We start from the raw sequence: 18,719 nt of genomic DNA, 5'->3' as shown, positions 1-18,719 counted from the left end.
GCTTTAAGGGTACTGTTTTCCACATCCCTTTGTAATGGTGAGACAGAGTCAAGTGACATTTGGCTCTTGAAGACACTTTACAGGTTAAGGAAAACAATAGTTAATGACCAATGCCTGCTTAGAGCTATGCTAGGTAATATGGCATTTTTCTCTATTCCAGTGGTTCTCAACCTTTTTTTTTTGGTACATAAGAATCACTTGAGGAGGTTGTCAAAAATGCATATCCTCCAGGCCCCAGTCTCAGATATTCTGGTTTACAGAGTCTGTGGCAAAACTCAGGAATCTTCTTTTTTTTTTTTTTGAGGAAGATTAGCCTTGAGCTAACTGCTGCCAATCCTCCTCTTTTTGCTGAGGAAGACTGGCCCTGACCTAACGTCCATGCCCATCTTCCTCTACTTTCTATGTGGGACGCCTACCACAGCATGGAGTGCCAACCCGTACCGTGTCTGCACCCGGGAACCGAACGGGCGAACCCCGGGCCACTGAGGAGCTAATGTGTGAACATTACCGCTGAGCCACTGGGCCAGCCCCAGGAATCTTCATTTTAACAAGTCTTGCAGGTAAAGTTCCCTTGCAGAGTGGCCCTTCCCACTGGACTGAACCTGATATCTTAAACATCTCCAGTGATGTCTTAGAGGTTAAAACCAGTGTCCTCCCCTAACGATCTCCTTGTCTCTTTTGTAGCTCTACTCCACTGACCACGCCACCTTCTCCTCCTGATCATTCCTCTACATTCTTCTTTTCCTGACCCTTAAATGACACCATTCCCCAAACGTGCTCAGCCTTTTTCGCTCAATAAGCGCCATGGCTGGGTAATCTCACCTTCATCTATGCAGTATAACTGCTACGTAGAAGTTTCTCAAAAGGCATCGAACTCCATGTTCTCTCCTAGTTCCACCTGCACATGTCTAACTGCCTCTCAGTCTTCCTCAGGCTCCTCATATGTTACGGCCCAAACCTTCCTTCTCCCTCTCTGTACTCACAAGCTGAGATTAGAAGCTAAATTACCGTTCTTTCTGACACTCAGACTCAAAGACTTGCAATCTTCTTTACCTGCCTCTCATTGCCAGTATCAAAGCAGTTGCCCAATCCTGGCCTATCCATAATATTCTGCTATTAGCTTTTCATGCTTTTGTTACTGCCCTAATTAAAACATTTTCAATCTCATCAATTCCATCCTAAATGGTTGACTGTTCTCTCCCCTTCACAACCTCCTAGAAAAGCCACTTGAACGATCTGTTCAAGTGCATCGCCGATTAGATCATCCCTTTGCCCAATGGCTCTCAGAGCCTGCAGTGACTCTCAGAGGTGTTATTCTTCTGTTGCTCAAGGCTATCCACTAAAATCTTGCAAGTGGTCTCTTTCTCAAACATGGCTGGTCTTCCCACTACCCACTACTGGTTCTATCATTCTTCAAGATCCAATTCAAAGGTAACCCTGGGCTCCCTAGAAGGAAAGTGAAATAGCCAGCATAGGAAGTTAGTAAGGGAGATGCCCTCAACTTCTACCTGCCGTTCAGTTGTACTTATTGGTACAAAAGAGTACTAGATGACTGTTAAGAATTTAAAAGTATTTAAGAGCTTTTATTTTATTTTAAGAGCTTTTTATTTAAACACTGTTAAGAGTGCTTAAATCCATTAATACATTAATTAGAGGCTTGACTATCTTTAACAAGCAGTTTCAATAATAAATATTATTGTAGAGACCATCTACAGAGACTTACCACGTACTTAAATACATTACTGTGTACATTTACAACAAATTGACAAAAACAGAATTATGACCCTCATTTTATAGATAAAGAAAATGGATTTCCTAAATATGTAAATCCAAGGTTATACAACTAGGAAGTGGTGGACCAAAAACTTGAATGTGGGTCTGTCTGACCCTGAATGTCCATTGTGTTCCACTGTGTCTGTCTCTCGGGGACAAGTTACAGCACAGTCCACAAGTGCTGTGGATGGACTGACAGAGAAAGACTGTAACCTTCAATCCCCATTCAGTGAGCTCTTAGTTTATGCAGACAACCCATTAGAAGTTGATTTAACAGTATTCAGAATGTAAAAGCATATTGAAAATGCATGAGCTGATTGTTAAACATCTGAGGATATCTTTATTAGATGACAGTGTTCTGATTTCCTTCATTAATAGCTTGCTTTCTTAAAGCTCTTAAAGGATTACCTCTTTGATTACAGTTCTTTAGTTCTTACTTAAGAGATGAAGAGCTTCCTAATAGAACGGCTCCATCTAGCGGAACAATTCGACCATATTGCAAGACAGACAGAAGGAGCAAGGTTAAGTCCCTTACACTAAGGCCTAAAAATGATGACAATTTCAGAGAAATGACGTTTGCTCTGACATGCACAATGCCCAGTTTTCACCATGCCTTGATAAAAAGGAAGAAAGTGAAGATGCTACAGACAGAGGTAATGTACATTCAAGTACTCTGGGGTCACTATATAAACGCAAGGCATTAACCATCGTTCTAGTAAGATAGCAAAGTGGCTCTCCCCTGTGGAGTTAAAAACACTAATACATGAGGGCGCTCACTAGGCTTTGGAAAAAACCAGAATTTGAAGGTCATTGTTATCCCTAGTAACTAGCACAAGCCCAAAACTATGTAGGTGCTTAAATGCCTGCAGAAGAAGTCCACATACTTTTATAAGGATGATAAAAATTCTATGGTTGAAAAACTTTTAGAAGAACTACACAGGAATACTTCAATTATCTGTGATTCCTTTACTTCACAGCCTCAATCATCCAGACACGGGAAGCTCAAAATTGCCTTAGCACATCCAAAGGAAAAAGCAGGGTTTGTTCTTCAAGTGCTCTCATTTATATGCTCTTTCAATAACACGCACGAATTGAATGCCTCCTACCTCTACTAGTTGCTGATGGAAAAAAAAATCAGACATATCAAAATACTAAGAAATTCCCTTATTTTAGAAACATTCAAATGAAAAACCAAAGCCTACTGCAGATGTGAAGAATCAGTCTGGAACAGAAGAAGAGGAAAGCAGGAAGCTCAGAAGCAAGCACATGAGTAGCAGCAAGATGTAACAACTCGTGTCCTTTTAACAATGGAGTAAAGGTAACATCTGGAAACTGGGAATGAAGCGCTGTGCTCAAAAAAGAGAGATGCCTGGGGCAATTCGCTCTCCAGCACCATAGTGGCCAATAGGGATAAGCATATTTTTCAATGGATGTTCACGAAGCTTCTTCCAGAAAAAGTTCTATAACTTTTAAAGGCCAAGAATATACTTTTGAAAATTTTCCAAAAACTGACTGCCATCCAAGGAAACTTTGGTGTACAACGATTATGGCAACTTGTGTTTTTAGAAAACTTGTTTGTTTAGAACCCTTCCTTTGTGAAGATTTTAGCAAATGAGGCATCACTGAGTGTAACAGTCTGAGATGCTAAATGCTGTTTCCGACATGACCTCTCCCTGTGAAGAAACAGTGGACATGGATTTGACCAGCTGCAGAACTGAGGGGCAGAGCTATCAAAGATGACCTGCCATGTCAACACAAGGAAACAAGGTCACCACGATTTTTTTTTTAACTTTAAGGGTTTCGAGAACTTACCGCCCAGAAGAAACTGGCTTAAGTGAACCAACATTTTCAAACAGCTGGGCTTTAGCTGCCACACTGAAAAATAATTTTAAATTACAAGTTTCATTAAATCAATCAGAAAATCACTCACCTCAAAGTGAAACTCAGGGTTATCAGTTGACCCAGACAAAAAGTGATTAGTTAAGAACTGTCCCCCAAATTTAACCCAAAATATCAATTGTTTTAAGCTTTAATGGGGAAGAAATTTTTATATCTAGTCTCCAGCTCACAAAGTACCAGACTTAATAAACCTCTAGCTCCCTCCTCTGGGAATCTTACCGTCCTCATCTTTTCTGCCTCAGAAAACTGTGGGAGCAGATTAAAAAGGAACATTTTTTCTCCCCACTCTGCTCCTGGCAGTGACGTTACTGACACCTTTGGAGTCACAGGGGAAGGATCAAATCAACACGACAAGAGAAGAACTGTTATTCATTCTGAGAGCTAAGACAACGCTAACTCTAAAATTGTTTTGTTTTGTTTTTTATATGTGAACAGAGGTCCTATAAAGGGAAAAGAGAGAGCTCAAAATATGGCCAATAAATAAATTTATGGATTCAAATCCTGTTTCAAATCATGGGGAGGGAAGGGCATGGTCTCTCTGAAAAGGTGAGAATACTGGGTATAGAGTGAAAAGAATTAAAACTAAGGCACCCCAGGTAATTAGAAAAGTTCTTAAGATCTCTTGTTTCTTTAACTGACAAACTTTTCTCCCAGAGTCGAGCCATTTCATCATCCGAAGGATCACTTTACATCTAATAGAGAAAATACACTCTCTCAATTTTAATTTCTACTTTAACGTTCCGTACGTTCGCAAAGCAGCCCTTCTCTTTCCCTCGCAAAGGATGGAGTTTATATTCTCCCATCTCCCTTGACATATGGCTTAAAACTTAAATTCCCTTAATGATTAGAACTACACATACTGGAGAGCAGACAGATTTACAAATATATTTGTCTATATTGTGGTAGCTGGATTTCTGATCAAGAGAAATAATGTATGTTAAACACACTCTGAAACCAAAAGGTTCTTGTCAAAGAAAGGGATGCAGGAATGAATTTAAGACACTATTCCTATGGAGACAGGCTTAGTAAAATGCCTTACTGTGCTTTCAATGAATAATTAAAATGTCAGAAATACCATCATGTTAAAAACGGGCATGGTAAAACAGAAATAGCACAGATTCAAGTTTGAGAACCCTAGGTTGGAATCTCAGCTCTGCCACTTACTAGCTAAGTGTGTGTGGACTGGTTCCTTAACTTGCCAAGGAGTCCTAGTTCTTATCATCTCTAAGACGAGGTTTAAACTACCTACTGCAGAAGGACACTGAGGACCTGAAAAGAGACATTGTATGTAAAGACGCCCCGAAATAGCTCATATAGCATCTGGAAAAGCTCAGCAAAAGCCTGGAAAATAAAATAAAAGGAAGAAAAACTTTCCTATTTGGATTTTGCTTGTTTATCCAGGTTCCATTTTCTCCTCTTTGCTCCCTTTCTTTCACCTCTATGTACCCTACCCCATCAGCCTTTACACCTCTGGGTCATTCTTTTGATTAGAAGAAATCCTCTTTACCTTTCATGCCCCTTGTTCTCTATGAGTTTGTTTAAATCAGTGGTACTCAAACAGGGGAGACATACGATGGAGAGGGGAGAAAACCAAACTTCACGAGCTAGAAAGCAGTTGTATTTTTGACAAAAAGAGACAGGGGAGCTGGGATATGGGTAGTCTCCTTGGCTGAGAGGTGGATGTTTAGCTTTTATAGGAAGGTGTTTGTTTCAAAGCCCAAAACTACTATATTATACATCTATTTTTAATGTCCTAAACTAGGCCACAGTTCTGCTTCTAAGAAGAGTGCCTGAAGTGCCTCCCCATGCAATTGTTTCTATGTACCTTAAGCCCACTCTAACTTTCACATCACTTGTAGAAGAGGACAGGGTCCCAGAGAAGTTCACTGTACCCACTGTACAGATGAGGCATTCAGCTGTGGGACTCCTAAGGGTGCACTGGACATACTCAACCCCTGTGTGTCCCCGGGAGACACAGCAAATGCAAACTCTCTCTCACTTACACGGAGCCAGGTCGCTGGTAGCCATTGCTTGAGGCAGTGTCCAGCCTTAACCTCCTGCACATTTTTGGAGGCAGGTCTGGGTTTGGTGCGGCTTTGGGTGTCTCCTTGGAACCTATGGAAGTTAGGCTTTGAATGGATCCACTATAGCTCTTGTTTCCTAAAAAGAAAGCCCAAGAAAATAGGCAAGGTGCGATAAGACAAAATAATAGCAATAACACAGTACCTGTGCATAACAAAAGGAAGCATTTTTCCCTGAGCCCAAACGAGAAGGTACAGAACGTTCTTTGAGCACTGCAGCCCATCACTCAGGGAGATCACAATCTACAATAATTACAGAGACATCACCTCACAGAGATGGAAAGATCTAGGGAAAAAGTCACAGCGCACAGGAGTTTTAAAAATCTTAGCTCAGGAACAAAGTAGATAAGCATTGTTAGTCCCTTTGCCATTAACTTTCCCCCTGCTTAATCAAGCTGAATAATCAGGCAAGTGACACAGAGACAATGACATCTTGCATAAGCTCCACTCTGGCCTACCTTCAGCGGCAGAGATGGATCTGAGAGAGGAAGCTGAGGCTCTTTTCAGTCCTGAAAGCCCATAAGGCCCTTTCTTGGTCAGGTCTATGGGTGGGGAAGTGTCCCCTGGGCTAGTGACTGAGGCAACACTCTGGCAATCGGATTCTGCATCTGTTTTGGTTGCATCTTCTCTAGAACTTGATTCGGGACTAGTTGTCCAGAGACCAAGATTTTTCTGTCCGTTGGAAGGTGATGGGGATGCAATCCAAGGAATCCCTCCAGATTTCTCCCTGGGCTGGCAGGAGGCGGACTTTGTAGTGCTGTTTTGTTCAGAAGAGTGAGAGGAGAGCGACTCGATGCTCCCCATGGGTGTGCTGTCTGGGCTGCTGCTATAGGAGTCACCTGAGCGGGGGCAGGAGAGAGAAAAGAACAGTGGCTTTCTGTTGAGAACAGCACCAGCAAAACCGCTCCGTTGTCCAACTCACATGTGCTCTGCGGCCACCTGACCCCAATGAAGTGATAGGCCTTTACCTGGTATGGAGAACTGTCCTCAGTACTGGAGAAAGGCTTTAAAATATGCATTTGAACTTGGTGAATGTATTTTCAATACCATTCAAGGGAGACTTTTTTAATGTACCCTGCCCCTATGAAATAATGTTACTTCTTGCAGCATTAGTGGGCTCACTTGAATTCAGACAAAATTTGCTTCTGAAACAGGACTCACAAGTAAGAGAAATGAGATTCCTTCATGATATTACAAGAAATCAATGGGAGAGGGGATATTAAAGATATATTTCGGCCTTCCTTTACTTTTCTGATCTTAGGTGACTCTGAGTTACAATGCATCCAAGTCCTCCTTCATTCAAAGGCACCATTAAATGTCAGCTACAAATTACAGTTTTTAAAGACAAGACTTTTTCCTTTTCCTGCTAAGAATATAGCAACATAAGAAACTGGCTATTTAACTGGATGTATTTTTTTAATGTTCCTAAAAGTAAGGTGTAAGAAAAAAACAGAGAAACTGTAATAAAGTGTTCAAGTATATCTACATTAAAAACCAGTGTCTTCTATTAAATATCGATTGTGGGGGAAAATGGGGGTAGGGGGATGGAAAGTATGAAATAAAATTAAAATGACCACATCTATCAAATTTTACCACCTGCTATGGACTCTAGCCGCCACCAACTTCATCATGGGGGGTTTGGCTCAGAATAGTAAGTTAGTGATAATGTGTGGTGTAGCTTCCCTTTTTATTTCTTTTCTTTCAGACACTTTGATACCCAAGATGTGATGCTTTGGGAACATAATGTGAAAGGAAGAAAGAAAATGACGGCTTCAGCCAGACTTTCTCTACCTTTCTTCTCTACCACTTTGACAACAGGACAAAATCTGCTACAAAGTAGCACCCGATGTACTTAATCACAGTTGCAGAAAAGGGGGTATTGAGCAAACCACTTTTTCCCTTTGTAGCAGTAATGAATTTGCTTGTCCAAGGTACCTTGCAACTATACTGACAGAGAATATACAAACGTTAGAAGAGTGGGCAGGTGTTGGGGAGACAGCAACAGTAAGAACATCTTCTATTTCTATCCAATTACCAAAAAGGTGAGGTAAGGCTGAATTAAAGAATGAGGAAAGCATCTCTTTAGGCTGGCACACTTACTATCAGGTTCTGCCAGGCATGGAGTATACCTCCCTCTGGGCTTCCGGGAGCCTGTGGAGAGGCAGATGGCTCGTGTCCTTCGGGATCCAGATCGAGACTGAGGCTGAGGCAGAGGAATGCTTGGGTCTGGGGCAGTATGAAAAATCTGCATAGAAGAAAAATAGACGGAGGTCAATAAAAGGGTGAAATTGCCATTTTCATCATAAAATAGCTTAGAGAGCTACTTAATCAGGTGCATGGCAAGAGACACTTGATCCAAAAAAATAAACATCCTAGAGAATTATAACTTTCTTTTTCATTTACGCTGAGTTATCTTTCTTCTGTGGGTTTTCTTTTTTCTTCTCCCTTATTCCCCAATAGTAAAATTCAGAAGATTTTCCAATAATTTTAAGAAACCTTTCAAATATGAATAAATGTCCACGTCAAGACACATTGATTCTTTTTATTGTGATATTCTCTTTCTCTCTTCACGTTGAACATAACCCGAGGGGAAGAGGCTCATTCTGTATCATTTCCCCAGGTGAGTGGCCCCTGGCTTCTCAGGAGAAGAGGCTGTCATGCTCTTGGCCCTGAGCTCTCAGGAATGTGACAAGCCGCAGGCAGAGGTCTAAGCACAGCTTCAGGAAGCAACCGTGTGCTCTTGGGTTTTGAGACAGCTTACAACCTTAGAGAGCACTAAGGATATTCTTCTCCAGCACTAAGAAGGGGCCCGGGGAAAGAGAGTCACAGTCATTCTCTCACAAGGACTAGATCAGACACAGATGAATCACAAATGTTTAGACGTCAATGGCTGATTTGGATTAACAATCCAATCAATTTGGCTATCTCAATTTCCCATTTCTGTAGTTATTCTAAGATCTTTCCCATTTCCGTAGATATTCTAAGATCTCACTCTTTTAAAGAAACCCTCCTTAGGGACTGGATATAGAGAGAATTTCAGGTCTCTGTTCCCTGAATTTTTTCTTTTGTTTTATTTAGAATATCACCTGTGCTGTATAATTAAGAGTCTAATTCCAGAGAGATAAAAAGGTTAAAATAGACTTAACCACAAAATGAGTCTAAGTATTCTCTGAATATGAGCGAACCACTGACCACATAAATGCTCAAGGAGAAAATCTTGAAAAGTAAATGATGTAGAAGGAAAAGACATCATCAACCTGGAGGATTTTGAGAAGCATTTAAAAATCAACAAGAAAAGAGAAAATTAAAGTCCTCACGAAGGAGTAATTTGTACAAAATTTACAAGACAGCCATTTTACAGGAATCTGAGATCACAATGTGAAACTCCTGGATGATACAAATGCAAAATTCCTTCTTAAAAGCAAGAAACAAAATTTACTACTTTCATATGAAAATTCAGCCTACCTTTTCATAGTGCTCTATCAGAATTTCAACCACAATGTTCTGAAATTTAATATTCATCATGGCAGCCACAGTTTCCTCCTGTGCTCTCATTAGAGTTGGGCCAAAAATGACACCAAGGTTTGAGACAGTCATGAGATTTTGTTGACTGTGTAGTGATACTCTGCAAATAAGAGCAACAAAAATATCTTAAGTTAAATGTTTAATAATAAAGAAATTTCTCATCTATCAAATTTATGGCATAAATAATATAAAATATGCCATTATATCTAATTTTCTCAAATAGGTTGAGCCACTCCCAATTTGCATTAGTGCGTATAGCCTAAAAAATTAACATTAGCCCAAGTAAAACCTAATTACAAAGGTTAATCTATTGAAGGAAAAAAATATTGATATCTAAATCAAGTACAATGTCCTTAGAAAGATTATCAGCTGTTTAGTATTTTCTGTGGTACTATACTTCTTTTAGAACAGATAGTTAAGAGTAGACTAGTTGTAATTATATTTGGATTCACCAAACGTCTTACTGAGAACTTACTGCCAGGTATTTTCAAAGATATTGTTGCACTTAATCTTCCTGGGAAGTCAGTTTTTCCTATTGTACAAGTAAAAAATCTGAAGCTTCTAAAGTAAAAATGTGTACTTAAGGTCACAGCAAATCAGGGACAGAAATGCTATTTCAATTCAGGCCTCTTGAATGCAAGTCAAGGGTTTTCTGGAGCTCCCCACATAAGACAACTGGCCAATACATGTTTCCATCCTTCCTTCCCTCCATCCATTCATCCACCCATCCATGCATTAATCCATTCATCCATCCCTCCATCTAACATTCCTGAGTGACTCCCTAGTGCTGAGCATTGTGCAAGGCAAATAGTAAGACAATGAGATGTGGTAGCATCATTGCTGGCTTGAAAATGGAAATGGGACGAAAGGGTTCTGATATTATCGACCTTAGCAAAGTAATCCCAGTAACTCTCAAAAATGACTTTGACTACCCTGTATCAAAGCCACCACATTCACATTAAGGGGGTGAAGCTTATGTTCATCTAACATTCTGAATAATTAAGCAAAAATATTTCATGTGACACTCGTGTAGCTTTTAAAAGCAAGTTTAAAAAGGCTTTGCTAGAAAATTAGCTTGAATACAGCAAGAGAATGTCCAATAAAGACACTGTGGTTAAATTTCATGAAGAGGTTACACAATTCAAAAACATAACTCACAATTAATTATGACCAAGAATAGTGAGTCCTTGTTCATTAACTAAAAGAGGTGTTGTCATAGGCAATAGTTAACAATAAACTTGAAATGATGTTGTTCCTACTGGATTTCCTTTTTATTTTGGGGGAGGGCAATTCATATTATCTCAAAGCCTACAAGTTAAGATGAGACTTATTAATATGTTACATAGTACTATTTCAAATGTGCATGGCTCAAATTAGCATAAACTGGGTTACTACTTCCAACAAATAAGGATGGATTAATCATCCTTGTGAATCACGGTACTTATTAAGATGGAAAATATCCTTATTTGTAAATGAGGCTGTAAGGTAATTCTCAAGTTTAAAAACCTGAATTTGGACTTTTGTTTCTAGTAGCATGGCAAACTTCTAGATTAAATACGTGTGTGTGTGTGTGTGTGTGTGTGTCAGAATCTTTAGACAGATCTGTGATGGTTAATTTTACGTGTTAAATTTGCTAGGCCACAGTACCTAGACGTTTGGTCAAACACAATTCCAGATGTTGCTGTGAAGGTAATTTTTAGATGAGATTAACATTTAAATCAGCAGACTTTGAGAAAAGCAGATTACCCTCGAAAACGTGGGTGGGTATCATCCAATCAGTTGAAGTTAAGAGATAAAGACTGACGTCCCCTGAGGGAGAGGGAATTCTGCTTCCAGGCTGCCTTGGAACATCAACTCATCCCTGGGTCTCCAGCCTGCCAGCCTGCCCTGCAGATTTCAGATTTACCAGCCTTCACGATTGTGCAGGCCAATTCCTTGCCATCTATCAATCTCTCTCTCTCTCATACACCTACATGTATATAAGTGTATGTATGTAACTGTATAAGCAGATGTATGTATGTATACATACACACACAAACATCCTATTGGTTCTGTTTCTCTGGAGAAATTGACTAATACAATATCTATCTATCTATAGAGATTTTAAAATACATAGATGAACTAACAGTAGAGTCAGAAAAATCTTTAGGAACCAAGAGATACTATGAATCCAAAGAAGGAAGCTAATATTAGAGTGGCAGTTTGACCTGGCAGAACCTGTTGACCCTTACAATGTATCTAAAAGACAGGGAAAAAACAATATACTCCTTCATATATTTTTAAGTCGACTTGTAAGTTTTTCATTTTTAGTTTAATAGTTGCAAAGGATATAATTATTTGCATAGTGTAAACCTACACAGGTACACATACACATATACAAATATCTTAAAAACAAACTGCTACATCACTTTTTAAGCGCATTCAGTGAACTCTGATTACAACGGCAATGTTACAGCACCATCATACACTTTAGAAAGACACAAACAATCTTAACTTTGAGAGCTGAACAAGTAGTTAAGTGAACAATATAAGTCAGAGAATTACTTGACCAGGTGCTTTATTAAGATGTCCAGCATCTCTCTGTTTTTCTCTGGCAATTTGTGCACCAATGCATGCACAGCCTCCACCCGGTAATTTTGATCATCAGACTCTGTAACATAAAGGTTGCAAATGTTCAAGTTTTAATTGCATTCAAATGCATATGTAAACAATAATAATCTAAACATCATAACCACTGCCACCCCTCAAGCCTTACAAGCATTACTTCATGTAGTAAGTATTATCACTATCATTTCCTAAAGCTTAGAGAGGTTGAGTAATTGTCCATGGTCATGAAGTTATTAAGTCAAACCAACCCAGTTCTATCTAAGCCAGGCCTATGGGCTTAGCTTAGGCCCGTGGAACTATATACTTCCACACACCCATAACTCATCACTGACTTTGGTTTTATGACACAAGGATAGAACAAAACCTTTAGCAATGTGAGTGATCACAGCAATTGTCACAGACCGCCTAATGTGCCAGGCACTGCAATACACTTTTTATCACACTGCAACCTCCCTGTGACTCCATCAGACCACAGGAAGCAGGCATTCCTCCCCAAATTTCAAAGATTCAAGTTCAAAGACGACAGGGAGCTACTCTTCTGAGGTGTGAAGATTATTATGCAAACAGAGGCCTAGCAGATTTTAAGCATTTTAAGCACAAGCAGACAATGGTAAATCTGAAAAGCAAAAATCTTCTAAAGCAAGTCTACTCTCCCGGGCAAAAACCAAGATGTTGATGTCTAGAGAAACATCCAACACTTCAGAATATGGAATCTATTTCACATTCTCTTACTACAATAAACAAATTATTGGAATACTGCCCACCCTGCCAAGCCCCTTCCCCCGAAAGTGCCCAATACATAAGGTTTATATCATGGGACCACCACCTCTTCTGGGCATAGCTATCTGGACATAAGGTAAGGAAAGAGCCTGGCTCAGGCTGGGCCAAACAAGAGGTCTCTCCCAGGAGCTGGAACCCAGAGATATCAAAACTTTGAACTGTCTGCTGGATACACGAAAAAGCATATCATGTAAAACCAGGGCTGATATGACCAAATGTGCTCCAAAGCTGAGAACAACTGACTAGAAAGGAAGACAAGAATGGGGTAGATAAGCAGAAAAGAACAGAGATGAGAGACCCTCCAAAAGGAGTGGGGAGAGAAACACCAATTCCCAATTTGGCAGTTCCTCGTTGCAGGCTCATGGAAGACGTGACCCACCCTCTGCCAGGGAATTCTGCAGCATGTCCTGTAGTCTCTGAATAATTTCCCCTTTTTGCTGAGCTGGATTTCTGCTGCTTGAAACCAAATAATATCTAACTTTACTAACTTAATATCTGGTAAATGGGATTATCCTTGACCCAGACAAAAGATGAATTCTCATATATAAGAACACATTTTAATTATCACTGTAGTGAATAATATGATCATTATTTGCCACAGAAGTGGAGAGAAAAATCTTGCAACCAAATGTTTGTATCAAAACATCCAGCTCACTGAGTCATTTTAGCTAACTTGCTCAAACGCCATTTTTTATAAATTTTTTTTTTCTATAAGAAAGAGTTCTAGGTTGAGTCAAAAACACTGGCTCACAGCTCTGGGTTTGCCATGAATTTACCAATGTCCTTGGACAAACTCACTTACCCACCCTGGGTCCTAGGAGATAAAATGACAAGTTGGATTACATATTTTCTAAGGGCTTATTCATCTAACAAAGACAGATTTCCATGAAGAGAATGTAGAGTGGAGAGCTTTCAGGAGACAGCTAAGCAGTATAGGTGGTTCATGAGATCATGTGGTTAAGTCACATATGCTGGTTTGAAAACCAAGGTCACTCAACTTTATCTGATGCTTTTATCAGTAGACAACATTTCCTGTGATATTACAATGTGTAGGAATAAACTAATGTAACTGATTTCTTTCTTGGATTGTGAAAAATACTCGTTATAGTCACACTTCATACATCTCAACAATGAAATGCTAACTCCTAATGGTTACAAGTTGTTGCGATGGGCTCAGATGGCAACCTGGCACTTCAGTCTCGATGATTTAAAACTACTATTTCTAACTTCTCAGGTTACATGTTTCTCACTGACTCCCTCTCCACAAGAGGTTTGAATTAAACCTATCTATTCATATCCCATTCTGACAGTCACAGATCTACAGCAATGACATAGATATGTAATCATCATCAATAAATATAATATGGGGGAAAGTGGATGGATGGAAGTGCCTGTTGCCTGCCAAAAAATATCTGACTCTTCTCTCCAGATTTAGGAATATAGCATGTGAGTATGTGTATGGTGGTGGCATAACTGACTGCACAGATTTGTAGTCTTGTCTATTTAATTCTAAAGCTGCTCTTGTACCAAACTGATACTTATCAATCAAGTGAAATGTAATTAGAATAATTCCTCACAGCTCTTTCTAATCACACCAGGCTGTCACCCCAATGAGGTTTTATTAAGTGACAAAATATTTTAGTTCATTCTGCCATTTCTTATTTGTTTATAAACCATATTGTAAGCTATTAAGTATCAGATTGACAATCTTTTAAGCAATATATAGAAAAATCTTAACCAGCTGGTTTAAACTTATACCTCTAAGAATATAGCATAAAACTACATCAATTATAACATGTCCAATGGAAGTGTACTTACTAACAGCAACAATAAAATCTTTGTGTAACTTGTAAGTCATCAGTGGTTCTGCGAGGCACCTACAACAGAAGGAAGCCGACTTTAGAATGGCACTATCATTCTATAAATCCCCTGACCTTTCCGCGCTTCTTCAAGAACTGGGAGATTAGGCAGGATGATTAAATCTGAGTAAGGAAGCCCCAAGCAGTTCTGAAATGCAGATCTTAAGGACACCCATGCCCCGTAGCACTTCTTGCCACAATTGTACTAAAAAGGGAGGCTGGGAGACAATTTTTTCACTTTGTGAGAAGTGTTGGACCACAAGAGCAAAACTCTCTCAGATATGGACAGAATAGCTAACAGAAAAGGAAAACATTCAATTTCAACTTATTTTTTAAAAACACATGAAAACCTCACATTTAAATTTAATGTGAAAGAAAAATTTAGTATTCATAAAGTATTGCAGCCTTTTAAGTTTATTATTTGAAAAACCAAATATAAGTTCCAGAACACTAAACATAAACATTCCCACCTGCGCTATTTCACCTTAAGTGAAGGAAGTGCACTAAGGAGTGAAGCTCATGTACACGGGCTCCGTGATTCGGGATCCGTGGAATTACACGGTGACGGCCCAAGGACATGAGTGAGAAACCACACGCAGAGTACCTGGACATAAACCCTCCTCACCTGAGGTAGTTTTTCAGCCCACTTGTTATTGTCTTATTATCCCACAGTTCAATATCAATGTCAATATCAGGAGGGGATTTTGGAGCTGAAAAGAATAAAAATAAGATGCTTAAACTGTGCAAATCAAAATGTCACTCTCATCATTAAGAAAATGGATACAAACAATAAATACATGAAAAAAACAGACAATATTTCTTAGGATGCCAATGCAGTTTAACTTGAGGATTGTTGTTTGCGTGAATTGGTGCAAAGCTCACTCAGACACTAAACCTCAAAGATTGCTTGTGGAACAATAGTTTCTCAAATCAAATTATTACTGATTGCTTACATCACAGAGTGCTTACCATGAGCTGGGCATGCTTCTAAGTGCTTTATATGGATTAACATCAAATCCTCACAACTTTTAATGAGATAGGCATTATTATCATCCCCATTTTATAAATGAGGGAGCTGAGGCACAGAGAGGTTAAGAAAATTATCCAATGTCACAAAGTTTTTAAGTCGCCGAGTTAGGATTCCAAGCCAAGCAATCTGAATCCAGCATCCATAAATCTCATTGTACCTCTAGTTAATCAAAGGACACTTGAGAAAAAGTCCAATATTATAAAAAGGCCCCCTCTCAAAATCTGATTGTACATCTATTACATCTGAACATTAAAAACTGAATACAAATATTAATTTTAAATATTACTTGAAAATACTCAAAGATAGCAATAGTCTATATCTGCAAGAAACCTATGGTTTGGATTATCTTCTATAAGAATACAAAGACTAATTAAGCGGCTTCATTCAAAACTTACAAAATGTGGTGTTCATGAGTTTCTGAACTTTAGAGTTCACACCTCCTATTCGGTAGAGGCCTAAAATGTTGATGCCTAATGAGAAGGAAAAAAATCACAAGGAAATGGTTTGAGACACAGCTTCCCAAGTACAGAATGCTAAAAACCCAGACATACGCCCACAGAGAATCTGAAAGCTACTTATCCAATTTTGCAGTCTAACTTTAACAAACCTACACTAGCAACACCCAACAGACACACATTTCTCAGAGCAGACACTGAAGAGTGATTTGAAAGCCTTTGAAGATCTTCAAAGTGGCAAAGTACACCTGCTTATTCATCGTTATTTGAATACAAAAAAGCATCAAAGATGGGAAGGGATGGTCAGTATTTCTCATCTTCTGCTTCTTGAGTCATGGAGTCTGGCATGTTGAACAGGTCGACGGCATTTATATCTTCACGTTAAAGGTGAGCAAACAGATTCAGAGGATTGAAGAAGCCTATTTAACTTCTCAAAACTTCTAAGTGGCAGCACCAAAATTTGGAGCTAAGTCTATAGCACCGCAAAGCCCAGTATGAGCTTTGCTTTAGAAAAGTCTGGGAGAGAGATCATGACTAGAGTGAGGAAAAACGCTCAAATTGTGGCAGTAACTAAAGTTGCGAAGAGAAATAACGTAAGGAAGCAGGAGAGCTGAAGACAAACTCCTCAGGAACCTTATCTTCCTAAAGCTTGAAAACAATTAATGAGGTGCTTATAATAATAAATAATATGGAGTCCGTCAATAAGAAGTGAGGTTATATTACGAAGATTCATTAAAAAGAAGTATGTTTGTAGTACGATTTTGAGTAAGGTGAAGTTCGAATATAGCTATTTATGTATTTGTATAATTTATACATTCATATAATTCTTAAATTAATCTCATGTTAATAACTAAATATATTCTCATTTTCTGAGCAGATTCTATGTAAGAATGGACCACACAGCAATAATGATGTGTCTGTCAGGCAACACTGACCTCTTGTTTCCACAGCTTGAATGCATTTCCTTACAAAGTTGAACCCTGCTTCATTCAAGTACACTGAAAGTAAAAGAAAATCATATTAAGTGTTTATGCGGGCCTCACATTCCCCTGTCAGAGGGCTCTGCTGTTTCATGACTCAATGACACAGTGGTTATTGAACTTATCAAATATTCTGCTTAGCGTCTGAATTTTTATTTTGGGGTAGAAGTAGAAGGGGGAGGTTTACATTCACCAAAGCTATTATATCAACTTGCTTACTGAGAAATATAGATCCTTCAAAGAAAATAAATGTTACATTGATCCCGTCCATTTTTCCTAAAATTAGCATTATCCTTCACTACATATTTTTCCAGATGGTAGAAGTAAATGTGATAAGAATAAAGCTTTACTTTCTGTTAATAATTATATTACAAAGCTATTCACATCTTCTTTCCCAGAGGAGTCTCAGGACACCACTACGAGGCAGAGAGAAAGCTTTGCAATCTTAAGATGATTCACTAGGTTGCTGAAAAGCTCGCCTTTGTGTGTTCTAAGACCTAGCGCCATACTCAGAGCTCCTGAATTCTGAATTTCTGTTGCACTTTGTATCATTTTCAAAACAGTTCACAATATGCTTCGTGAGTCCACTAAAAATCCCCAAAAGACCCTAGATTATGAAATAGCAATTTATTTTCATTGCTTTCTGCCAGGTTTTCTTTAAATCTGCTCTAATTTTCTTCTTACCGTTTTGGGGCCAGATCAAATTAGATTACTCATTAAAAGTGAAAGAATTTAATTTAAGAATACCAACTAAGACTCAGAGGCAAAACCCAAATTTTGTTTTGTTTCCTTTGAATATCCTTTGCTATTGCCTGAAAGAGTACAGGGAGTTCCCTCGTGCAGAGATGGTGCCCAGCTTTGTTCAGAGCCAGGCCAACGCGGGATTGGACCTCAGCTCTAGAATTTACTGCTGTATGTACGGGAGTGTGCCTATTACCTTTTATGAACTCTAGTTCTTTCATTTATAAAATGAGGTAGATAATAATGAATAAGTTAAAAGGTTGTAGTAAGATGAAGACAAAACCACATGAAGCACTGAAGAGCACCAAACAATGCAACAAACCTAATTACATGCTAGTTTCCTTGTCCATGTGATCCTGTCCACACATCACTGCGATATGAAGGAAAACAGAAGAAATGATAAAAGAAGTCAGTCATTGGTTCTAACCAGATGAAAGAGACAGTAGTTACTCTCCCACTTACTAGCTATATTACTGGACAGCTAGTAATACAGCCAGTTTTAATGTCCCTGTGCCTCAGTTTCCTCTTCTATACAATAAGGATAATAGTAGTATCTTCTTCATAAGGCTGTTCACAGAGGAAATACATTAACATTTGCAAAGCTCCTAGAATACTGCTTGGAATACACTAAGTCCTACAGAATTGTTGGCTGTCATCATCATCATTATTGGCTGGGGGAGAATGTAAATATGTACATATGTAAATTACATGAACAAGGTATTCTTTGGGCATGGCTGAAGTCACTAGAGCTTGAGGAATTGTCTGCCAGGAGCGTGACTTTTCAGAGAAGCATACTATGCTACTTATTTTAAAAGTATTTGGGGCCAGGGGCCAAGTGGTCAAGTTTGCACGTTCCGCTTCAGTGGCCCAGGGATTTGCCAGTTTGGATCCTGGGCACGGATATGGCACTGCTCATCAGGCCATGCTGAGGTGGTGTCCCACATGCCACAACTAGAAGGACCCACAGCTAAAAAAATATACAATTATAT

General features: G+C 39.0%; 1 protein-coding gene across 1 annotated transcript in view; it reads right to left on the bottom strand.

Moving 5' to 3' along the window:
- The window catches only part of ARHGAP42 (Rho GTPase activating protein 42), a 262,991-nt gene that overhangs the window by 12,909 nt on the left and 231,363 nt on the right, over positions 1-18,719 (bottom strand). The window contains exons 13-22 of the mRNA XM_005614996.4: positions 16,945-17,007; positions 15,950-16,024; positions 15,150-15,234; positions 14,484-14,542; positions 11,823-11,928; positions 9,219-9,378; positions 7,854-7,998; positions 6,212-6,592; positions 5,676-5,832; positions 3,586-3,648 (exon numbers count right to left, since the gene is read on the bottom strand). Coding sequence (XP_005615053.1) covers positions 3,586-3,648; positions 5,676-5,832; positions 6,212-6,592; positions 7,854-7,998; positions 9,219-9,378; positions 11,823-11,928; positions 14,484-14,542; positions 15,150-15,234; positions 15,950-16,024; positions 16,945-17,007 — 1,294 coding nt within the window. The remainder of the gene's footprint in view (positions 1-3,585; positions 3,649-5,675; positions 5,833-6,211; positions 6,593-7,853; positions 7,999-9,218; positions 9,379-11,822; positions 11,929-14,483; positions 14,543-15,149; positions 15,235-15,949; positions 16,025-16,944; positions 17,008-18,719) is intronic.

Source organism: Equus caballus, chromosome 7, assembly GCF_041296265.1.
Source record: "Equus caballus isolate H_3958 breed thoroughbred chromosome 7, TB-T2T, whole genome shotgun sequence".
Lineage (NCBI taxonomy): Eukaryota > Metazoa > Chordata > Mammalia > Perissodactyla > Equidae > Equus > Equus caballus.
The sequence above is the reverse complement of the archived record's forward strand: the minus strand, read 5'-3'. Positions and strand labels throughout refer to the sequence as shown.